The 25,742-nt window shown below is 43.6% G+C and overlaps 1 protein-coding gene across 2 annotated transcripts in view; it reads left to right on the top strand.

Annotated features, from left to right (window-relative positions):
* Positions 1–25,742, top strand: part of med13a (mediator complex subunit 13a) — a 90,239-nt gene that overhangs the window by 7,033 nt on the left and 57,464 nt on the right. For both annotated transcript variants that reach the window (XM_079649093.1, XM_079649094.1), the window contains exons 2-3: positions 1,018–1,252; positions 18,819–18,987. In XM_079649093.1, coding sequence (XP_079505219.1) covers positions 1,018–1,252; positions 18,819–18,987 — 404 coding nt within the window. The remainder of the gene's footprint in view (positions 1–1,017; positions 1,253–18,818; positions 18,988–25,742) is intronic.

The raw sequence follows: 25,742 nt of genomic DNA, 5'->3' as shown, positions 1-25,742 counted from the left end.
AGATATCCTCTGAATTGTAATGGATTAATTGGTTGAATATACAGAGGGACAGCTTGCCAACTCAGCCTGAACGGAATAGGACTAAAAGGCATGAAAATGAGCAGTCCCATGTTCGCACTGATTACTTAAAATGTCTACAAGGATAGATAGAGGACCAAGATTGCTGGGGGAAATAGGATTGTATGCTTAAGGGCTGCGTGTGTGTTTTGTGTTAGCTAGTGTGTGTATGTGTGCAATGTGCATGTGTTATAAGGTAGACACTGGTAGTCTGTCGGCGCTTGGATGATTAGCAGCAGCAGCAGTGCTAGCTAGCAGTGGAGCGTACTGTTCCTAACACTTAATAACCCCGCCAGTGATTTACTGCCTATGAGGCTTTTTCCTGTGTGTTTTGTTCCCTCTATAAAAGCCAGACAGCGTTTATAGAAAGGCAAAGCACCCCCACAAGCACTCGCCAATAATGAGGATTAAGGTGGTGAGACCACAATTACCAGCATTAGTTTTTCCTGTGTTTCGGACATGTTGTCCGAGGGGATATTGAAAGTACCTGAAGCACAAGTTCACAGTTCTTTGCGGAAAGAATCAAAGGTCCCAATTTGTTAATAGCAATTTCACTTTTATTAAAACAGAATGCTGACCTGCTTTCTGCTCAATTTTCTTGTAATTCACTCTGGATATTTTCATGTTTAAGTTTATATCCCCATATATTGAAAGCAAGTGGAGGAAAAATACATTCAACATTTCTCTTATACTTTTCCAAAGAAAATGCTGCTCTGTTTTCTGTAAATGTACTGTAGATCTCTCCATCTTTCATTCCTCACCTATATCAGTTTCCCCCCTGGTTTTGACAGCCCGGGTGTTTATTATCAGAAGTAGTTGGTGGGTGAACTGCCATGTAAAAGAGGACTTATACCCACTCTTTACGCTGCACTCGGCACACGTTTACTCAGAGATGCTGACTGGATCCTGAAGCATCGAGTCCGCACACTGACAATCTCTTTCTCTCCCTTTTTGTTGCAGGCTGACTTGACAGGGATCAAATGGAAGAGGTTTGTGTGGCAGGGTCCCACCTCAGCTCCCATCCTCTCTCCAGTCACGGAGGAGGACCCCATCCTGTGCAGCTTCAGCCGCTGCCTGAAGGCAGACATACTGAGCGTATGGCGGCGCAGTCAGCGACCGGGGCGGAGGGAGCTCTGGCTCTTCTGGTGGGGGGACGACCCAAACTTCGCCGATCTCATCCACCATGAGCTTGCAGGTGAGGGCCTCTTGGAATACACATGAGGGCATACCATTAAGAAATAACAATGTATGTTTTATTAAACTGTGCAGGTACATGCTCATTATGCTGCTCGTTCACTACATGGAGGTCAGAGGTCAGGGTCAGATGCTGAGCAACACCCATGGTGCTTGTAGGGATTCATTGATTGAGTTCAGGGAGGTGGTTGTTGTTGTGAAGGAGAAAGTCATTTGCCCTGCTGTTGCATGACAGTTTGACAAATAGTCAGTTAATTTGTTTTTGTAGTTTTGGCAAATTGTATGATTTAAAGAGAGCGAGAAAGGGCTGACATTCTATGTCCAAGTCTCTGCTCTGGGAAGTAGATTAATCTATGAATTTCCCTTCCCCTACCAATATATATTTTGTTGGATTCATTCAAGGTTATAAAGCTAAAAGAGTGATGGCTGTAAAAGATGACGGGAAATGTAGAAGGCTTGCAGCTTTTGTAAAAGAAGCACTTGAACATCGATCACCCTGTCAAGATATGTTATTGGTTGTAAAATGAAAAATGATACAGATGCCACTGCTTGATTGTCAGGTATATAAAGGGGAGGTACGTTGTGAGTGAAAGGGAAGTGTTCAAATACAGTGGGGCAAAAAAGTATTTAGTCAGCCACCAATTGTGCAAGTTCTCCCATGCACTTAAAAAGATGAGAGGCCTGTAATTTTCATCCTAGGTATACCTCAACTATGAGAGACAAAATGAGAACAAAAATCGAGAAAATCACATTGTCTGATTTTTAAAGAATTTATTTGCAAATTATTGTGGAAAATAAGTATTTGGTCAATAACAAAAGTTCATCTCAATACTTTGTTATATACCCTTTGTTGGCAATGACAGAGGTCAAACGTTTTCTGTAAGTCTTCACAAGGTTTTCACACACTGTTGCTGGTATTTTGGCCCATTCCTCCATGCAGATCTCCTCTAGAGCAGTGATGTTTTGGGGCTGTCGCTGGGCAACACAGACTTTCAACTCCCTCCAAAGATTTTCTATGGGGTTGAGATCTGGAGACTGGCTAGGCCACTCCAGGACCTTGAAATGCTTCTTACGAAGTCACTCCTTCGTTGCCCGGGCGGTGTGTTTGGGATCATTGTCATGCTGAAAGACCCAGCCACGTTTCATCTTCAATGCCCTTGCTGATGGAAGGAGGTTGCCGCTCAAAATCTCACGATACATGGCCCCATTCATTCTTTCCTTTACACGGATCAGTCGTCCTGGTCCCTTTGCAGAAAAACAGCCCCAAAGCATGATGTTTCCACCCTCATGTTTCACAGTAGGTATGGTGTTCTTTGGATGCAACTCAGCATTCTTTCTCCTCCAAACACGTCTAGTTGAGTTTTTACCAAAAAGTTATATTTTGGTTTCATCTGACCATATGACATTCTCCCAATCCTCTTCTGGATCATCTAAATGCTCTCTAGCAGACTTCAGACGGGCCTGGACATGTACTGGCTTAAGCAGGGGGACACGTCTGGTACTGCAGGATTTGAGTCCCTGGCGGCGTAGTGTGTTACTGATGGTAACCTTTGTTACTTTGGTCCCAGCTCTCTGCAGGTCATTGACTAGGTCCCCCCATGTGGTTCTGGGATTTTTGCTCACCGTTCTTGTGATCATTTTGAGATCTTGCGTGGAGCCCCAGATCGAGGGAGATTATCAGTGGTCTTGTATGTCTTCCATTTTCTAATAATTGCTCCCACAGTTGATTTCTTCACACCAAGCTGCTTACCTATTGCAGATTCAGTCTTCCCAGCCTGGTGGTGGTCTACAATTTTGTTTCTGGTGTCCTTTGACAGCTCTTTGGTCTTGGCCATAGTGGAGTTTGGAGTGTGACTGTTTGAGGTTGTTGACAGGTGTCTTTTATACTGATAACGACTTCAAACAGGTGCCATTAATACAGTTAACAAGTGGAGGACAGTGGAGGCTCTTAAAGAAGAAGTTACAGGTCTGTGAGAGCCAGAAATCTTGTTTGTTTGTAGGTGACCAAATACTTATTTTACCGAGGAATTTACCAGTTAATTCATTAAAAATCCTACAATGTGATTTCCTGGATTCTTTCTCTCATAGTTGAAGTGTACCTAGGATGAACATTACAGGCCTCTCTCATCTTTTGAAGTGGGAGAACTTGCACAATTGGTGGCTGACTAAATACTTTTTTGCCCCACTGTATGTGTAATCTGATGGCTCCCTAATGCCCCCCTTAACACAATTCTAGGACAAGCCAGCAAGGCTGGTGGTGCGAACACCTGTAGGGCAACTCCTTCTCACTGTAGACGCTGGGCATCACGCTGTCTAATTATATCATGTGTGTTTGAGAGATGGTTATCATCATTAAGGGCCTGTGTCCACATGGCGACTACTTTTGGCAGAATGACAAAGATATCTCAACAACCTATTACCGCTTTTCACGAAAAACTAGCATTGGATATTATGTGTTTGTGCTACTATATATTAGCTTTTTCACCATAAGCACCAACCGGAAGATGCTTGCTCTCACACTGAATGAACTTCACCACTCAGGTTAACAGCCGTAGAGCGTGGAAGATGATTTGAATACAGAAATACAAATTACAACACTCACCAACAGTAACATCCAGTGTCTGCCTGGTCAATTTGCTCACACCGATGAGCTGTTGTTGTGGTAGTTTTTTTATGATATACACAATCAAAAAAGAGGTTCTCCAATTTCTACGGCAACGTCACTGCTGCTTATTTGTTTTTTTGTTTGGGGCATCTGCCCGAAACGGCAGTGTGCCCAGAAAAGAGATGCTGGGTGCAGCACCTTTTCTTGAGGCGGCCACATGCACTCTTTTCTCATTGAAATCAATAAAAAAATGATACAGCCTCTCGGAAAAAGGTGCTATGTGGACACAGGCCTTGTAACCATTGCCCTAATCACATTGCGCGATTACACAAAGGATGAAGAAAAAGTTATAGGAAGCTGAGCTCAATCCCAAACACAGCATGCAGGAGCAGGCACGCAGAAACAAGGAAAATGCATTCACCCCCTACTTTCTTATTTTCCATCTTCATTAACGAGGAAGTTGGGAGAAGGCCATCTTTATTCATCATCTCTACCATGTAGATTGAACTCTGGATTCTGAGCCAAACACAGCCGGTGTGGGACCCTCCTTCATTATGGAACATTAGGCGCTTTCAAGTACTTTCCCCAGGAATAGTTCCCGGAACTTTTATTTCCTGGAACTATCTAGTAAATCGCATTCACACCGGAATAAGTCCCTGAGGGAGCCGCTGACGTCACTTCTTCTTCTGCTTTGGGTTTACTGGCAGGCCGCAAACAACTTCACGGTGTATACTGCCACCCGAAGTCCCCGGAGTTGGGGACTGGCTTCAAGAGTAAATCGCCAGAAGCGCAGACACCGCCTCATCACTCCACCGCTCCCATGTTTTCTTTTGTGTTGCCATAAGTTAGTCTCTCTCCGTTGGTGCGCTGAGCTAATGCTAATAATGCTAATGCGAGCAAATAAAATGGCGGCTTCACAAAAATCTTTCAGAGATTTACCGGGCGTGGTTTGCAATTCGTCCAGCCAATAGAAATTGGAACCTTTTTTCCCCAAGAAAGTCCCTGCTCTCTAGCAGGGACTAAAAAGGGGTGAAAACAGTGTGCGAAATACGGGGGGGTCCGGGGGAGCTCGACCCCCCCGTTTAACACCTGAGCCCCCCTGAAAGCCTCAACAGCAACATTTAGGGGGGGTCTGAAATTATAATATGTATTTGTCACTTGCAATGGTCACTAAAATGTTTTTAAGCCTACTATGTCCAGTATTCATAATTCAAAACATTTATTCACAAATAACTTCTATTTTGGCTGTCAAAAGCAGAGCCAGCCGCGTGACACGGGTAAGCTGCGTGACGCGGACACAAATTATGCAAATTAGCCATGCGCGGCAAAGAGGAGAGAAAGACGTTACATTAGAGGACTCAAATGTCTAAGAGAAAGCTAAACCAAAGTGTTTCACTCGCGCACTTTGGGTTCACATCCAAAAAAGTGACACCACGAGATGACCAAGAGACACCCAGAGATGATGCTGATGATGCAGCAGCTAGCACAGCACTCGCTACCAGAACCGTTAGCGAGTCGGGGGCTCCTGTCCCGCCCAGTCACTCCCCAGAAGGAGGTGAAGTTGAGGCAGAGCGCTCAGAAGACGCAGCAGTTGCGGAGGTAGCTGCTACTGCTGCTAGTGACTTTCCGCCGGGTGGTTGGACAACGAAGCAGGTGGGCGAATGGAAAGACCGCAACCCTTGGCTTGACATTAAGGCTGGAAAGTTAGGATGCTTAGTGTGTAGGAAAGCAAAAACGTTGCTACTCTCAGAAAAGGGACCGGGTTTACACCTCTCGGAAGAATGGATCAATGGTGATGTTACTAGCCCTGATGCAAAACAGCTACGAAAGAAGATATACAAACACAGGGACAGCCAGGCCCACACAAGGTCAGTGGAAATAGTACAGATGAAAGACAAAGAAACCCTCCCAAACTGTTTCATTGATGTACAGTCCGATTTACTCAAGAAAACAACAGTCTCGTTTAGAACAGCTTACACCGTTGCAAAGGAAAGGCTATCTTATAAAAAGCTCAACCCCCTCATGACAATGCAGGAGCTGAATGGAGCCGAAGTTGGGAATATCCACAAATCTGACCATGCATGCGCAGAAATAATAAGTCACATTGCAAAGGAAATGCGCCGCAAGTTCGTCTCTAATGTGAAAGAAATGGATTCAAAGGTATCAATCACAATTGATGAAAGTACCGTTCACGGTCGTCCCTATCTAATCATTTACGTAAGATGTGATGTCAGTGGTAAGGGGGATGTAGATAATGTTTTCCTGGATATAGTGGAACTCACAGATGGGTCGATGCTGAATCAATTTATAACTCGATAATGGCGAGTCTATATAAAGCTGGAATGGATGATGACTTTTTGAAGACGCACCTAATAAGCATAGCCACCGATGGGGCTGCAGTGCTCACGGGAAAAGCCAGTGGGCTTGTCGTCAGACTCAAAAACAATTTTCCGAACGTGCAGTCTGTACACTGCCTGGCGCACAGACTAGAACTGTCAGTCAAAGATGCTCTTAAAGATGTGGGTGGCACTAATCACTTTGAGATATTTATTTCACATTTATACTCACTCTACAATCAGTCAACCAGGAATTCCAGATTGCTGAAAGAAGCAGCGGCCGAGCTCAACATGGAAATACTGAAAATAGGTCAAATTTTCACCATCAGATGGGTTGCCAGCAGCTTTAAAACAGTAAAAGCTGTATGGAAAGATTTCCCCGCACTAGCACTCCATTTTAAAACATCCAGTGAGAACGCATCACGTAATGATCTTGAGAGGCAAAAATACAAGGGACTTCTCAAGCACCTAACCAACTCAGGATTCGTGGAAGATTTGGCTGTCATGAAAGACATCCTGCGTGAACTCCACAGCATGTCTCTCAAGCTGCAGAGAAGAGAAATGACACTTGTGGACTCAAGTGTCCACATCAAACAAACCATCAATGTTTTGACCGCCATGAAGACGACCGGGGGGAGATCAACGAAGAAGGCTGAACAGGGCGTCTCATCGGGCTTTTTTAAGGACGTAGAGCTGACAGAAGGCAGGGGGAAAATAAACAAGCCTCGTTTTTATGAATCGGTGGTTGCTACTCTAACCAAGCGCTTACCGGAGTCAAGCTTGGTCCAGACGCTCAAAGCTCTTGATAAGCGCTTTTGGCCAGGAGAGCGGGAAGACTTGACTTTGTATGGCGAACAAGAAGTACACCGTCTGGCTAAATCGCTCGGAGAACCAGCCGGGGACGCCGTGGGGCAGTTTAGAGACTGGAAATTGCAGGGCACTCCACCGGGCAAAACACTGGAACGGCTATGCATAGCAAGTCGCACTTACCTCCCCACGTCTGCTGAGTGCGAGAGAGGCTTTTCCGCTGTGAATAACACCGACAACCAGAGCCGCAACAGGTTGCGTGAGGAGAGCCTGTCTTCGCTTCTGTTTGTGGACCTAAACGGACCCCCTTTGGACAAATTCGACCCAGTGCCGTTCGTGAAAAGCTGGATTAAAGCAGGACATCGTCTCTCTTCTTCTTGGAAACCAGGACGGCAACGAGAAGAAGTCGAGCCAAGGCATCTTTGGTCTATTCTCACTTAAGGTAAAATACTATTTTTTCGATCTTTGCTGTGCATAAGATGAGCGTGTGCCTATGTCCTGTGTGGATTCCGGGGTTAAGAAGAAAAGCATAATTAGCCTTGGCGTTCAAGTTGGTGTGTGTCTGTGTGTGTGTGTGTGGGTGTGTGCAGGCCTGCCCCTCCCTACACGCAGATCACGCAGACTGTGTGTGTGGGTGTGGGTGGGTGTGTGCAGGCCTGCCCCTCCCTACACGCAGATCACGCAGACTGTGTGTGTGTGTGTGTGTGTGTGTGTGTGTGTGTGTGTGTGTGTGTGTGTGTGTGTGTGTGTGTGTGTGTGTGTGTGTGTGTGTGTGTGTGTGTGTGTGTGTGTGTGTGTGTGTGTGTGTGTGTGTGTGTGTGTGTGTGTGTGTGTGTGTGTGTGTGTGTGTGTGTGTGTGTGTGTGTGTGTGTGTGTGTGTGTGTGTGTGTGTGTGTGTGTGTGTGTGTGTGTGTGTGTGTGTGTGTGTGTGTGTGTGTGTGTGTGACCAGCTCTGCTCCCATTTCTTCGCATAGAATCGAAAACAGATGGTTCTTTAACGGTCGCGTATTCATTCATATGAACGTTAGAATATATAATTATTTGACAGCGCCCCGGTTGAGAAACGCTGCTACTACTGATTGTCTTGGATTGCATCCATGAAATATTGTATAGGCCTACTGCATATTGAGAAATCTTCGACCGGTATATTGCGCAATAAACGGGAGATGGGGACCCCCCGATTATTGACGGGTATTTCGCACACTGGGTGAAAAGGTTAGGAAAAAAAAGTTCTAGTTCCAGATGTTTTTGGTGTGAACGCGAAATCCTAGGAACTATCGGAACTATTCCTGGGAAAAGTACTCCGGTGTGAAAGCGCCTATTTTGCCTGAATTGGACCCAGAATGGGAGCTTAAGACTACGATAAGCAGCTCTTTTCGGCCTGGCAGGTTCTGGTAAGCATGTGATGCTCAGGATTGTGTTTCAGGAGATAGAAATTATATAATTGAATATTGACCAGAAAATGTGCACTGTTTTCCCTCCAGGTATTTTAAAATGAATTAATGAATCATGTTATGGCAGGAGTCTTGGCAAGTTTGTTTTCGGATTTGATGTTCTTTGAGTTTTTTACATCTAGAGCACATCTACATTAGAGTATGATGTTGACAATCTCCCAGGCATAAAGAGCCGATGAGATTTTTCACATTCCCATCTTGCCATTTCTATAGTGTTTGGCACCCTGACTTAACAGCGTCTCGGTGTGAATGGTTCCCAGATGGGCGGTGTAATCCATGTTTCCTGTTATGGAAGCTGCTGCTCCATATCTTTTGAGGAAGACGTTTTCCTCCTGCTTCTTTAGCCTTAAGCTGCTGTGGGGCTCTGTGGGTGAAATAAAGCAGAGCAGCCACTCAAGATGGATCTCAAGTCAGCCGGAGGGTTTCTCTTCCTCCTTCAACCTCCTATCTGCAAGTGCTGATCAGTGTTCAGGAGGCCATGTCTTTCGCCTGATAACACAGCTCAGACGGAGATGGAGGAAGATCAAGACCTTTTTGTCTTGATAGCTTTACTCCTATATTTGCAACTGTACCACTGGATGCAATTTGCCTCTTCTAGAGGCTTTTAAGAAGCACATAAACTCTGTCAAACTGCTCAATCAACCTTGTGTCTAGCAATTTCTAAAACCTTATCAATTCGTCAATCCAGCAATCAAATCTGATTATGCAGAGGTGAACAGGAGCCAAGGTTGGAACATCTCTTACTACCCCCCTCTTTTTTTCACAGAAGTAGGATTGACAGTGTTTTGCGTTTGTGGACTCTCCTGGCTGCCTGTTGCTTGAAGAGGTGCAAATCAACAAATACCAGCTGGCGCTTGCACAGCTGGACCAGCCCAACTCAAATACTATTGCCTTTCAAAATGTTTCTACTAGTTCATTGGATTGTGTGCCTTTTAGTCCCAGCCTAACTTGGGAATTTGCATTGCTATTTCTTTTTTGACTCTTTTTAGCAAGTCAATGTTGGCGGTAAACATGAAAATCCGGTCTTTTCCTTTCATTTTGGCCAGCTGAACTGGCGCTTACTCATCCCCCTCCTTCCACCCTCATTAGATTAGCGGCCTGTGAAAGTCTTTTAATTTTGAGCAAGTGCCATTTCTGTATACCAGTGTGCCAGTAATCCCTTCTCTCCAGGGACATGAGGGGAGAAGGAGCGAGCTACAGAGATGAGAGTGGTGAAGGGCGGAAAACTTGAGGGATCTTTTAATGTCTGACACTTAATCACCATTGAAGGAAGGGTAAGGGTATCCACCAAGCCCCTTCTCTTCACTGTTGGACAACTCGCCTCGCTCATACGAACACAACGAGAAAAACTAATTCTAATCTTCCCCTGGCTATGCACTGAATTTATTCCCAACAAGTGAGCGCCATTGCTGAATCAAACGGCTTGACAACCCCTCCCACTGGTTGAGTAAAGGCATGTATTCTTATGCAAATGCTCTATTCATCGCCATCTCCACTCAAAAGCTGGTGGAATCTCCTGACCAGGGGCATCAAAAGCAACAGATAAATGGCTGACTTTTCCTCCCCTTAGAGACCCACTGATCTATTTTGCATAGAAATGAGGAATGGATGTCTGTCTGGGAGGGTAATTGCTCCGTGGTACATTTCTTACTAGTCTGTCCCGCTCCCTTTCCCACCCTTCATCCCCCTCTTGTACGAATCCCACTGGGGTTTCTCTGCTGGCAGTCTGGCACCACTTGGGTCTCCCTCTTGAGTCTTTCCTACTCAACTGTTCCCTCAGCTGCATGTGACTGTAGAGTGTTGGCCTTCACGTTGCAGTCGTTCCTTACCTTTCTGATTTAAGTTGAAAGGGAGAAAAACAGATGTAGGAAAGTTGTCTGCATTGACCAATGCTTTAAATTTGAGTTTTGCGCTTGCTTGTGAAAACGAAAATCATCTACTCATGGCCATTTCTCTCCTTGAATAGCAAGGCTTGAATTATTTACCTGCTGTCTAGCACAGGTTATCAGCAAGCCACTTTGGTCTTAGTTCTGGGTGTTGGGTCGGATCTCAGTCAGAAAAAGAGGAAGTAAAATGGTGTGAGAGAGAAGGAAAGGACTGAATTTAAGATCTCATCCCCTCTACCAGTTAATGAACATAGTTGTTGGGATCCATTCGTGGATAGAGGGCAGAAAAGCTGAGTATAGCAGCTCTCTGTGAGCTTGTTTTCCACAATAATAATGTGACAACTGTTTTACTGGTATGCAGTAACTCTTGGAATTGTTCTAGCTTGGTCAAGTTCTTGTCCTTGTCTTAGCCCCCTCCTTTGTGCCTGTTTGAATCAAAGGTGCAACAAAAACAACACTGCTTTGCACCTCGGGGCAGTATATCCAGTTCCAAAGGGCATATTTCAGTAGCCTGCGAGGCCCGTGTTGACTCCTTTTGCTCTCTATGAAAAGCTTAAAACTTCAAAATGATTGAGCTGCCCTCACATCTGTGGGAGAAACTCAGTTTGAAGCACTAGCGGCACATTATAGATGTTTGTTGACAACCCATTTCCACTGCATTCAAATACCTAAACATCAGTTTAAATGATTTCCGATTTTTGTCGGAGTGTGCTGTAGTGTTGTTGTCTATCCAATGGTACGTGATGGGACATTATATCGATTACCCTTTCAATATTTGATGGGTAATGGGGCACGTTTTCTTTGTTAAATAGTTCGGATTTCAAAAACGACAGTTGTGTTGTTTCAATAAATTAGGTTTATTTAATTTGTCACGAAGCCTCTCTTTCTTTCGTTTCCTGGTGCTCGTTTCCATCGGCCTATAAGTATCTGTTAGTATTCTGTCTGTTAGTAATACAAGCATCTGTTCATCTTTTGGAATGTATAAATATTGACAATATGAAGATGCTGGGTAATATTTGTCTAATAAAGAGCCTCATACTTACAACACAATGTCAAGCCATCAGTTATGTGTTTGCGTGACTCTGCACTTGCAATCCTATTTTAAAGGAGACCTAGCATGCTATATTTAAATGATATAGTGTATGACCATACCTATATAAGGTATATTTATACATTTTATTTTTCAAAATACCAAACAGATCATTTTTTAGCCTTGCCTCGTTTCGCTCATTTTCGCTTTATTCCAAGCCTGTCTTTGAAAATTCTGAGCAGCAGCTGACCACGCCCCCCTGCAGAAGAGGGGGGCATGAGCCGGCGAGAGTCACGTTACCATGTTTGCTGTGATTACGAGTGTGGAATAAACATGTCATCTCAGAGCAATGCATGTGTTCAAGCAAATTATCAATTTGATCCAGAAACTGACCCTGAAGCAGCGGAGGTTTTGGTGGAGGTGCAAACATCTCGGTTGCAGCAGGACGTTGAATGGTTAGTTGACAACATACTTGTCAACCCTCCCGATTTCATTGCCCTCTCCCGGTTTCCTCCCGGGGTCATATTTCTCCCGCATTTCTCCCGATCTCTGACAAAATCTGATTTACACACGACTGTTTCCACTCGGACTTTAATACAGCTACACCATTGTTTGGTTTCCATGGTAACACGTCTCCTTAGTAGCGCGCGCAACTCAAAGTCTGAGAGGGTGAGGCAGATATTCACAGAAAACAGAACAAGAATCGACAACTACTCTACTCTCTGCTCACTCCTTTCCTGTAAAATACAGGTCCAGCCCACACATATGCTCCATCAAGGACGGTGCTACAGGCCGCAAGGCATCTAACAGCTCCGGCGATCCACTAGCACCCCCCCCCCCCCAATTTTGCATTTTGAAATGCTCCCGATTTCTGAGGTCTAAAGGTTGGCAAGTATGGTTGACCAGCTGTTGTCCCTATTTATTTTACTCTGTTTTTTACGATGCTTGCTACTTATTCCGTTCATATTTTGGCTAATTAGTAATAATGCAATGTGTACAGTTTGTAACTTAGAGTTTGACCCAGCAATAAGTCTCTGAAATGCGGGGAAAAGTTGTGTGGATAGAGGCAGAGCGCAATGACAGGCAGGCAGAAAGAAGCAGGCTGCGATACCACCCCCCCCCCCCACAGAGCGCACCCAGAGGACAGGCTGCGTCACCTCACTTTGTAACCCAGGAAAGGAGCAGGAATCCTGGGTACGTGAGTGTTAAAAGTGCATTAAACTGTTTTAATCCGACAGCCGCTGATGTGCACGGAAGTCTGTCCGTTTCGTTAACATTTGAATAGCCAAATGGACGGAAATCCGTCCTACAGTATATGCGAATCAGAGGTTTGGCAATGCACGTGGCCGTGGCTCATTCCCCAGATAGGTGGAGAGTTGACCAATAAGCGGAGCACCTCTTTGTGACGTAGAAAAGTGTTGAAATCTGGATCCGTTTTTTTCAGATCCGTTGCAGCCCCTTTTTTAGAGATTTGGCTAAGGATGAAAATAGAGAGGGTTGTGTTTTCTGACACTTGGTGAGTTCCCTGGAACACCAGGGACACATATTCATGTATAAAAGACGTACAAAGGTGCATTTTGCATGATAGGTCCCCTTTAAAGATTGTACTAGCGTATTTGCTCTCATGGAAAGTGACTGGAGCGATGACACACACAAAATGAATGCGATACAGATTCAGTCCCACAGTGAAGTCAGGCCTATTGTATACACAGCAGTCCAGTGAATGCCTGTGGCAAGGATTCAGAAAGGAGAAATGCCACTCACTTTTTAGTATTTCCAACTGTTATTGACTTGGACAGCAGTGGAGAGTCAAACTGAATTTTGAAATCTCCACGCTTGAGCTGTAAACATGGACAAAGCGAGTTCCAAAGCTTTAAAGTGAACAGTGAAGTGTCTGGACCATGAACTCCTGGCTGTGGCTAAACTAATTATAAAACTGACTTAGAGTACTTAATTTGGAAAGGAAGCATTGCTTTCTGGAATGCTATTAAAACATCCTCTTATTACTGTAAAAATACAATTTGTAACCTCAATATGCAAATTGGCAGATTCTTAATTCCCATACCATTTGATCACTTCCACAACGTTGGAAGTACTTTGTTATTTGAGTGTGGATGTGGTCACAGAGAGGCCATGGATGTGTATCAAAGATAATTAGTCAGTGGTTAACCTTGGCTCGGGATGTGTGTTTTTTTCTCTTTTTTGTATCCCTCAAAGATGGTTCTGAACTTCAGTGTACAACACACAAAATGATGAATAGATAAACCCAGACCAGCGATTAAAAGAAAAAGTAAGGGAGGCTGATGGCTTTTGTGCTTGGGGATCAATTTTCCAGGGCTAATCTCCTGCCTGTGAACTACCCTCCGCTTTCCTCTCTTCCTCCTGCTCCATCTCCCTCTGATAGATCTACATTGACTGGCATAGCGCAGGGACTCGACCATCCGTGCAGCTCTGGCCCATGGGTGCAGCAGTCTCCCTCTCCCTGCTCTCTATCCATCTCTGTTTTCCCCTCTCTGCTCAAGAAATATTCATTAATTAGTAATGGAGCTTTTACAGTGAACCGCTGGTTCCTTCTCTCGTTCCTTCCAGATAAGGAGGAGGAAGAGGAGGAGGAGGAAGTGGAGGAGAAAACCTTCTGGCCAGGCTTGGTAGAATCCCCCTGAGCACAGTCGATCACAAGGCATTAATCTTGCTGTTTAATGACCGGCTGCTGCTCTAATTGCTTATACACAGATGAGCAACTGGGATTGGGGCTTTAAAATGTACCCTAAATTAAACTCCTTAACTTTATGGACCCCAGAAACACCCATGTGCTATTTTGTGATATTAAGTTTTGTTTTGGGATAAGCAGATGCTGCATCGTAACCATAGACTGTATATATAAATGGAAGTAGTGTCCGTGACTTCACCCATAGGTTTCTGCAGAGTAGCTGAGAAGCCCTTAGTAGGCGGAGTCGGCCGCTGCCGTCTGACAGTGAAGTCAGATTTTAACTCCCGCCTCCTCCAGCCTGATCCAAATAAGGGCAAAGAGGCGGAGCCGAGGCGGCATAAGATAAGACCGATATTTAAATGAAGAATACTCCACCAGGCACCAACACAACAAACACGTCCGAGTTCAAGTTGTGTTCCCCGGATCAGCCTCGCAGCTGAGCCCCTGTAGCATCCTGGAGCTAACAGAGCTAACGGAGCTAGCAGAGGGACAGAAAGCTAGAAGCAGCAGTCACCGCAGAGACCTGTCCATTAAAGTGACCACGCCCTAATTTATGCAAAAACGTTACGACCTAATATAACTAAAAGGGGTGCGTTATAAAAATAATTCACTCCCCAATCCATTGTCATGAAGGTGGAATCTAACTATATGCAGAATGATTTTTATTGCATCCAGGGGTAGAAACATGTTTATTTCTGCTGTAAAGTTGGGCATTTTAACATGGGGGTCTGCTTCTATCGGCCAATAGATGAAGTGCAGTTTGTTGCACTTCTTTATGGGCTTCCCAGCTCTGCCCCAGAGTTTGCCGCTTGATCGTAACCCAATGTTCTACGATGTGCGCTTTTGTGTCACAAGGTGTTTCCCTGCTAAAGGTAAATGTGAGGATCTTAATGGGGCCCCTGTGCACCCGCTTAAAAGCCCCTCTAAAGGTCAGCTCATGTGGGTCTGCTACACAGGAGGCAGAGACGTGTCCCAGCCATCAGCCCAGCTCATAAATCTCCGTCTAAATGATGCCACTCATCTTTCGCCCTGTGCACTGACCAGCACTCACCATGTCCCAAGACCCATCACATGTGCAACCACAGGTCTGTCCACAAGCTTGAATTTTGGGTCACAGACTTAAAAAGTAATTTGTTTGAACTGTTCATTATAACAAGCATTAACCATATTCAACACAGAATGAGTTAAGTGCACAAGGTCAACTTTAAAAGCCCTCCAAAAGCACACTGACTAAAAACAGTTTAATGTCAATGTTAATGCACTCTTTCACTAAAGCTGAAACTATTAGCAGATTGATGAACTGCTTCTATAGTTGATCGTTACTATACAGCTGAAAACACTTAAAGAGATCATGTCTGTCAGGGTCAAATTGATGACTCTATGCAGATGATTCTTAATTCTCTCTTAATTTCTCATAGCATCTAATTGACTTTCTTACATTTATTACCTGAATTTAAAGAAGTAAAACGGACTGCTTGGAAATGCGTAGAAGACATTTGTTTTGCCTCTGTGTCCGTCTGAAGAGGGGAGTGATGCATCAGGCGTTTCATGATATACGTGAGGTCGTTAGGAACACTTGATGTAAAACAGACGCCTGTTTCAGAGCCGCTCGGCACTTAAGAGAGAGACTGAGGAGGAGGAACGAGTGACAGGGAGGAGGAGGAGGAGGAGGCCGGGGCAGATGTGGTCTTGGCCGAACAAAGCAGATGGAATCACCATGGCAGTTAATGTAAAAGTAGTGTAGTGAGATTTCTACAGAAGAGCCATGATCCACGGAGCACTGAAGTAGGTCTGAGGGTTTAAAAGCCAGCTGGGGTGCCTCTTGCCGTAGATTTGAGTGCTGCTGCTCTCCTAATTTCCCCTGTCTTGTAAACGTTATCACTCAAACTGATCGGTCTCTCCAGCCAGCAGTTTGGCCTAAATCCTATTTTTCTTTATTTTTTTCACGTCCTTTCTCTTAATCTTCCGTCAATACCTCAGTTGTCCCGCTTTCTTTTCTTGTGGACGTTTCGCCCTCTTGCCTCTCAGGATGGCCACAACAGCTGCCAAATCACTCAAAGCAGACTTGGGGAAAAGTGTTCTTGATCCCGGGCATGCAAAGTCTCCTGCATCCACATTTACTAGAAAGTGAAATGCTTTTAGAATGTTGTTGATTGATTTCTATTTTGCTGTTGCTGTTCATTTTCAATGGGGAAATGACTGTTTTCCTTCCTCTTGCCTGCCTTTACCCTGCTCTTTACTGTGTTCCTGATCATATCTCTCAATGTGTGTGCACCTGATGAATTAGTTTGTTGCTTTCCAAATCATAGGGCACGTAGCCCTCTTGATTTGGCAGCTAGCCTGAGGTTGTTTTCCCTTGGTTGGCTTTAATGATTGTCTAGTAAAGCTGTGGCATTTGAAAGTGGATGTGAGCCTCCTTTGGAAATTAGAATTGACACTAGGGCTTGGCAAAATTGAGAAAAATGACGATGATGAAATACCTCAACATCGATATTGCTAAGATGTTATAGAGTTGACAATTGGTGCTTTAACAACATATTAAGACAATAAAATCTTTAATAAGTTATTATCTATTATACTAAATGCGTAAAGGCAAATAATGGAACAGCTAGAACAGTCTGGTAAATTCATGATATGATAATCTAATGTCCATTCTCATATCACAATATTTATATAATATCCATTTATTGATTTATTGACACTACATTTTTCCAGCAGATGTTTACAATTCAATACATAGCTGTCTGAACTTGGTACAATCATAAAAAAGCTATCTGCATTCATGGTGTTTCTTGTTTTAAGGAGGGAAATCAATGTCATTTCCTATTTTGATAGCCTCTGAATCATCTATCTGTTATCTTACTTATTACAACAGCAGGCGAAGGATTCACTTAATAATTAAATACATCTTGATTAACTTGCTTCTGGGCTGCCCTGGTGCCAGCTGACATGAAGGGTGGGTCACACCCGGTATTTATTCCGTCTGTGCTCAGGCGGAGACGGCACACTCGGGGAGATGTTTGCCGGAGACTTGACTGAAAGGAGCTTAAGTGCTGTATGATGTGAGCAGTGGCTGTTAATAAGATTAGAGCAGCATTCAGGCCAGCGCAGAATGGGATTCAGAAAGCATCTCTGATATGGGTGTAACGGTACATTTATTCACCCTGAACAGCTTGGTACAGGACACTCAGTACGGCGTGTGACTCGTTTCGCTTCGATGCGCCATATGAACAAAATAATGACAGTCCTGCGAGCCCAACAGTTTAATTACAGGCCTTCTCTTTGCAGGTGTGGAAACAGAAACTCAAGCGTGCAAGTTCTACCAGTGTTTGCAGTGTGTGTCACTTTCTGGGCTTTTCTTAAGCATTGATATACAGGCTGGGATAACCTGAGAAGCATTCCAAGTCACACCCTGGTTGAAAGCATCATGGTGTTCCAGTAGATTAAAGCATTACTGGACAAAGGATTCCAGTAACCTTTTGGTTTTCTTGAAGTAGTTACAACGAGCATGTTGTCTAACAGCAACACAGAGTGTAACTATTATCTGAAAGAGGTTAATTAGCTTCAGATACAGGTTCTTTCTCCATTGTGTTTAAGCAGCAAATCGCTAAAACATCAGCAATGGTAGTGGAAGACTCGCATTCAATTTGTTATTAATTCAGTTTAGAATATTAAATATATCGGTGTAGTGTAACTAAAAGTGAACAGATACAGAGACACACACACAAAAAACTATTGCTTTCTGGCCATCATTTTTACAGTAAATGAAAATAAATTAAATCTTGGTTTTCCCCACTGTACCGAAATCAAAACCAGGTCGCTATTGAACTGTGACACTGCGTACCCTAACACTCCTTAACTCTGGTGTCAAAACTCAATGAGCGGAGCAGCAGAACGCACCTGAAAGTGAAACTACTGAAAGCAGGCAGCAGCAGGTTTCTACTTAATCTCTCTCTCAGTGGAAACACTCCTGTTTGCTTTTTCATTGCCTTTTACAGCCTTTTTATGATACGATTCCCAGATGTCACTTTAGATATGACGTACTGCTTTGCATTGCAGGAAATGTGCAATTTTCTGTATCAAGGTGTTCACCTAGCAGGCCCTTGAATGTGGCTTGTCATGCTTAGAATGACCTTGTAAGAAATAAGAATATTCTTACTGCACAAGATGTTATTCACACCCGTTTGTCAGATCGGAAACAGAAGTGCTCACAGCCACACTTAGTAGAACGTTTTTTCAGAGAAGAATTGCAAAGTGTTACATAATGTGATACACATGAATGAATTAATTGAGTTTGTATTTCTGAGATTGTCGCTGTGAAACTTTACTTAGAGTTGATGTCATCCACATAAACAGCGTATCAAATACTCTTGAACTACATATGTGGAGGAAAATGTATGACTCATTTTTCAGCTCAATGTAAAACTGGGGGTTTAAATATTAATCAATATTAATTCAAGGCTTGATATTGGTAATACAGTGTAATGGAATAATATCTTTGCTAAAACAGTTCATGCTTAATCTAGTAACATTGATGAATATCCCCATTAGTGATTTTGTAAGGCTCCTTTGCCAGTAGCAACATTCTTACTGTGATTGTCCACTTGAGTTTTTCTCTCTGGAGTGACATTGTTTGCCCTGGAGAGATCTTACCATTTTTTTTTTTTTTTTTAAAGGACCTCAAAACTCTTAAAGCTTTCTGCTCCTCTAACTTTTTTCCATCTGCTTTTTGTCCCCAGGCGAGGATGTTGGGTTGTGGGAGAACGGGCTTTCCTACGAGTGTCGCACGCTGCTGTTCAAAGCCATCCACAACCTGCTGGAGCGCTGCCTCATGAATCGCAGCTTCGTTCGGATCGGGAAGTGGTTTGTCAAACCCTACGAGAAGGACGAGAAGCCCATCAATAAAAGGTACGTTAGCACCACTTGTTCTGCTGAGTTGTTGTCCAGGCTGTCTCTTCTCTATGGCTCTGCACCTGCACTGTGGACATGGGTATTTCTTCTTTTTGCCATTTGTAGGCCTGTTATCTCTCTTGTTTTTATCTGGAGGTCAGTCAGTGTTTAGGTTATTGAACCCACTCATCCAGGGTCAGGAGTTTTGTTCCCACTTAATACAAATATGTGTTAATATGGATCCTGTGGATGGAGTCAGATATAAATAGCACTTATATTGTACCAGGGATTTCCTGCTCATGTTTTATTTCGCTCTGATCTCAACTGAAGTATCTGATGGTACTGAGCAATCTTTATTCTATCACATTTGTCTTCTTTCTTTCACAGCACATTCAGCCTAGACTAAGGGTGCACAATTATTAATGACAGCTGAATAGCCTGCATGGTTTTCAGCTGCTAGGTTGGATCTCTACAGAGATTCTTTATATAAACCAGAACTAAATAAAAAGTTCAACATGAGATGTAGCTCAATGTTGCTAAAAATATATTTGCAGCATGTTTTTACACCTTCAGCCCTACAGCATACATCACCTTTTTATCAGTTCAGTTGAAACCGCTGGCTGCTGTTTATTGATTTAGTGAGCTCCACAGGTAACCTGCGGGTCACTTGCTTGCAGGTTGCTTTGCATTTAGATTTTTAAAGGACAACGATTGGGCACTTTTAAGCCTCAATAGATAATATTGATGTATCAAAAAACTGTCTGGATTGGCCACAGTCTTGACTTTGCGGATCAGCTCACAACTGTCCTGCATTGTACTCTACACTACAGTTGTGATATGAGTTTTAAAGTAATAAAAAGGTGCTATTGTGCTGGCTCTGTCTGTCTCCTATCCCTCTGTTTACTCAAAGAGTGTTTGTGTACAACTGAGACATCCTCCCCTCCTCTGTGTATCTGCTGAGCTGGATTTTCTTGCCATGGTTGTCTGGGTTTATTGATAAGTGACGGAAAGGCCGTTAGTGAGGCATTATTTACCTTGGGTCCCAACTCTTCCTACCTCACCCTGTCTCCACATTTAACACATGTGTAACCCCCTGAGGAGGCAGACAGCAGCACATACCTTGGGAAGCAACAACTAAAGGCGGTTTTAAATGCATTTGATAGCTTTCATAATCTGGACTGTATTACGTGTGTACATGTGTCAGTGTTATTGTTTTGGAGTTGTTTTGGTGTTGTTGCCAGATTTCCCGATCAGGTGACCATGGGGTGAATGCGGTGACATAATCTGGTGTGAGCCACGTGTCTGTTTGCAGGCCAGTTGCTCAGAACTTGGCTACCTGCTGTCAGCTTGTTTTTGCCATCGACCCATGTGGGGGCTCAGATCAATTCCATTATTTGTAGACACAAAACGGACTTAAAACAGAAGACTTACAATGGTTATTACTAATATATCTTGAATTGCAGAGAGTTTATGTATTATAAAGAAAAATTACAAGCTAATACAATCTGAGTTGTCAGCTTTATTGCAGCCTTTTTCACGGCCTTGTGTCTGCAGACAGACTCTCATCTGTCAGGACGAGTGTGATAGATTTCCACTTAACTTGCAGAATAATAGACCAAAAGGTTAGACAAACTAATACTGAAGAACAAGCGGCTTGTTTTGAGCTCTTTACCCAGTACGCTGATCACACAGGGCCCCAGTCAACGAGGAGAAAAACAACACAATGGTCTTTTCCTCTGCTCCGGAATTCACAGGCCACCCTCTGTCTGTGTGTCTGGTTCTCTTTCTACTCTCTCTCCTCACCCTCCCCTTCCCTCCATCCCCTTCTGCTGTCACGGAGCAGACTGGGCAGGTTATAAATAGTGGTGCAGCCACCCTGAATCTTAGTTGTCGTCAAGGATGTTTTCCCTCTCCCTTTGGTGTGCTCTGGCCACGCTGGGATTTCGGCAAACAAAGCACGACAAAACTGTGGCGGAAATTTACAAGAACCCTTTTGTGTTTTATTTAGTTATATGTCGCTGCCGCGCTGGTCTGACACTGAAACATTTCCTGAACTGTTATTGATGTAGGGTTGTGGTATTGGTAATTATTAGATTGCGAAAGTAATGTTGACTTCCGTTTCTTACGGCAAAGTGTTCTCGTTCTTACATGTAATCCAGAGCTCATATACCGTTTCATTAATATTTTATTTAAACCTTAAAATGCTCATGTTATCCTACCAGTACTGCTATAAAAACAGTGCGTTCAGTCGAGAGACATCATCCACAATAATATTATACGGTATCATTCCTCAGATTAAGAAATGTTTAAACACATACTGTATTTTTTCACATTTTCTTCTCTTTATTTGGGACTCCCATACAAACAAACAACTGCTAATTAGACAACACTTAAATAAATACAGAAGCCTTCCAGGGAGTTCCCACTGTTATTGTCTTGTGAAAACCCTGCTACATTCTGGTCTGCCCTTCTTGGTAGTTTACTTCCTCCCTTAGCAAACACACTTAAACAGTGTTTGCTATCACCTTATCTTTCTCCTCTAAGCACCTTGTTTACCCTCAAGGAGAAGTAGGTCAGGCCCTAGTTAGTATTGCCTCTTCTTCTGCAATCACACATGGATTTGCAGCAAATACACTTTAAATGTGACATACATTTCTCAGAAAATAGTTTTCTATAATGACATTGTTATTATAGACCACAATCTGTAGGGTCATATGAGGACGAGTTTACTCAGAGTAAATGTTAATCCTGTCACCAGGACGAGTGACGTTCATAAATATGTCTCATTAAGTGAAAGATATTGTATATCCTAAAGTTCACTAATATGGCCGGGGGCATTGTTTACATGCTGGAGGAAGACTTCAACTTCAGAAAGGTTACTTAGGGACATAGTCTTTATCCATTCAATTACTGTCTTCTTGAATCATGAACTTGATTAATATTTCAGGATTTCGGACAAAACAAGACATAATGACATCACCTTCTGCTCAGATAATTGTAATATATATTGGTGACTATCAATTAGTCCTAATAATGAACCCACAATAACTGGAATTCATTACAAAAATAAACATAAGCTGCAGTCCTAATGGATTACATAAATAGTTGCTGAAACATTTTTGGTTAGCAGTTCAACAATAATTCACAATCAAGCACTGCTCGTCATTGTCAGTCAGACTTTTCGACAGCTAGAAATAATACATTCCAAAATATCTTTGTGTGTGGGCCGATAAGATCAAATGTGCTTGTGGGAAACCCTTGCTGCCCCTCGGACGATCAGACGACTGCTGTGCAGCATCCAGTCTCCAGCTGGTGGAGGATGTGGCCAGCTGACAGTGTTCATAACCTCAGCCTGTGTTAAAATGCTTACATCATCTCTCTCTCCCTCCTCCTTCCTCAATTCGCCCTGATGTGTGTGGTTAGCAGAATGAAGCACACTGAATCCTCCAGATCTTTGATAATAATAACCTCTAATAGTGCGGCCTCAAATTGCTCCTATTTAGACATCAATGAGTTAATTCAGGTGTTAGCCATATGTCTTCCCATTTTTGAGTCTAAAAGGCAACAAAATGTCAAGAAAAGAATAATAATTCAGAGCATTTGAACTCTTTAATATATGTTAATTATTAAATCAGTGTGATTGTGCATTGATTAGTGTAAGCCTTTGTTTTCAATGCGAAGGCAGCAGTGTGTGTTGATACAGCTGATAGCAGTTCTCTTTGTTTGGAGTACAGGCGGCTCCAAGTTGTTTCGGTGAACCTTGTGCTGCTAGGTAGACTGGCTTCAGAGAGAAAAGGGAGAGCACACAAGGGAAGGAGAGAGAGAGGGAGGGGGCGAGGGAACAAGCAAGGGAGAGCTCCTCTTGGTTGTCATGGCAGCAGGGAAATGTGGCAGCAGGGAAATGCACCATGGGATCGTGTGTTTCCAAGGTGAAGCGGGATGCTCGTGCTCTATTGGTCAGTATAAGGCAGACCAACATGTTATCTTGCTCCTAATTGGCTGCATTACTACATTCAGAGCAATATTAAATCACGCCTGCTTTTGATGTTTTTTCAATTTGATCAAGGTGTAATTTATTTGTATCCCCTTGATTTGTGCTGCGCATAAAAGACCCTACAATGTAGTCCAACTGCGCTGTAATCAAGAGTGTTGGATTACTACTCCACTTAAATATGTGCCGCCGGTTGTGCATTTTAGTTGTCTGACTGAAAGCATCATTAACTAATCAAGCTGTTGTGAAATGAGGCCAGTGTGCAGCATATAATGTAACAAGAGCAAAAGAATGTGAATAAATGCAAACCACAGTTACACAATAAGAAGTATGCCTGCATAAACACATGCAACTGTCTGCATTTTTCTGCGTGACTGCGTTCTTCTATTGTTCTAGCCCAACGTTGGGATGTGAATGTGTGAGTCCTGCTGCTCTGTTGCAGGCAGCAGCACAGAGCAGCACTCTGTTAAGTAGGACAGTGCAGGATAAAGGGCCACTGCCTCCAGTCTGGGGCTAAAGCGCTAAATGTATCCCCTCCCTGCTCCCAGCACAACACGACGCAGACAGGGAGACGGCCACACAAACATGCTTGTCAACAATGTACATGTGAGCCGGTGCACACAGAGGGCAGGCGGTGACTTGGCACACAATGGAGATATCAGCTGAAGAAATGCAGCCAGAGAAATGTGCATGGATAACATGTAGTGTGCATGCAGACTAATACTGCTGATGGATGTGCAGAAAGACTCAGCACCTGTCTTAAGTACCCCCCCCCACCCCTTGGTCTTCCCCATACTTCATCAGTGTCTCTAGCTGCAGAAACCCCAGGGAGAGCGGGGTGAGGAACCATGTGACCCGGCGCTCCGGATATATCATGTTGCTGGAGAGATCCTGTCCCGAAGATAAATATGGCTCTTAAAGGAAAATACCAGTGTTTTTCATTGGTATGGGTCATTTCCTTAATTACTGCGCAATTATACATTATTAATGGTCCATTTCCCATTACATCACTTCACAATTTAAAGCAAAGCCTTTTCGCTTCAGTTTCCTTAAAGAGAGATCAGCCAATATACTTCATCTAACCAAATATTTTTCGTCATTGACTGAATTATTGGAAAAATCTTTAGACCAGACCACTGAAGGCGATCTACTCTAGAATTAATAACTTAACAGTGTTGTAGAGCTACTGGAAGCTCCTCCCCTCGCCCCCCCCCCCCCCCCCCCCTCTCTGAGGTGCAGCTGTGCCATTGCTGCAGAAGGAGTGCATGCTGTGGGATTTCCTCCCGGTGAAGGGAGTGCTTGCAGGATAAAAAACTCACACGTTCTTCTCAACACTTTCCCGGGAGAAATGTTCCAGACTTTAAAAACGTTGGCTTTAGTGGTCTCCACTGTCTCTACGGTCAAAAATAATAACCTGCCTGGTGTGTGGAGGGAAAGGGCAGGTTGAGTTTTCTTTGTTTCTCTCTATACCTTTTTATCAGTGATAATTCAAGCTTATTATGTATTAAAATCATTCAAAGTGTCACCTGACCTGGCAGAACTCCTACAACCTTATAGATCCTCATGGACACTGAGGTCTGCTGACAGATTCCTCCTTGTGGTCCCGAGGACAGGTTGAAACAGCTGGGAGACGGGGCCTCTGCAGTAGCAGCTCCCAGGCTGTGGAACGATTTGCCCCCCCGATCAGACTTGCTCCAACTTTGCCTGTATTTAAATCTAGTTTAAAGACCCACTTATTCTCCCGTGCTTTTGCAGACCACGTATAACACTTGTCAGTCTGCGCTTTTAAATTGTTTTTTTTTTCTCTCCTGTTTTAGATTCTTTAGATTTACATTGTGTCACACTGTTGACAAGGGTGACACCCATTTTTATCATGGCTAACAAAGTATTGCATTTCAAAGTGGATGAGACCTATGATCTACTGTAGCCAATGTGACATTACACTCTTCAAAATACTGTGTAAAAACCAAATTATCTGAAAACTCATAGCAACTTATTAGAATGTTTTCCCACCAATTTTCTGCTCCTTGATTCCAGCCTTTTTGTCTTCTTTTAATGCCGGCCAGAAGCCCTTAAAGAACAAAGCGTTTAGCTCTCATTTCTAAAGTGAGCTGTCTTTTTGTGTATGACACTGAGGAAACCCAAACTGTGTCAGCAGCAATTCAAGGGTGGCAGCAGGGACACATCTCAGTGTTCACAGAGAGAATCCTGTGTCCTTACGTTTCCCCTGCTCGCCCCCTTCTCCCCACACCCACTGTAGCCTGCATTCCTCCCATTCCTCCCCTCTCTCTGTGTGACCGGAGGCTACGGCAGCGTTGGGGCCAAGGGAAGGTCTGAAGAAGTCGTCATAGTTAATCTGTCAGCCCTCCCTCTCAGTCCTTTTCTAAGTAACTGTGATTGCTATGCTTCTGTCTTTAATCCAGAGGTTCAGGCAGATGGCCACGTTTACAGCTAATCCCTAATATGGTGTTGGACCTTTCACCTCAGCGCTGTAGACTACACGGAGGCTGCATTGTATTTACAGGAAGCTCACCACAGGCTATAGCACACTCCAGAGAAACCTTGAAATAAGTAACGCTTACGATGGGGGAGTGAGGATATGCTGGCAAGTTTGATTTGATTCAGTTGAAACTCACTGTAATGCAATTATCAGACACAGGACTATTAATACCTGAATGTTGATTGATTCATTTTCAGTGTTATAAAAGTGGATGAGATTAGCTGCCAATTTCAACATCTAAGACATTTGTTTTAAGTGGAGTGGGGTAGAAAGCATTTCAAC

Source organism: Notothenia rossii (genome assembly GCF_949606895.1).
Source record: "Notothenia rossii genome assembly, chromosome: 9".
NCBI classification, from domain to species: domain Eukaryota; kingdom Metazoa; phylum Chordata; class Actinopteri; order Perciformes; family Nototheniidae; genus Notothenia; species Notothenia rossii.
Note: the sequence above shows the minus strand (reverse complement) of the source record. Positions and strands in the feature narration are given on the sequence as shown.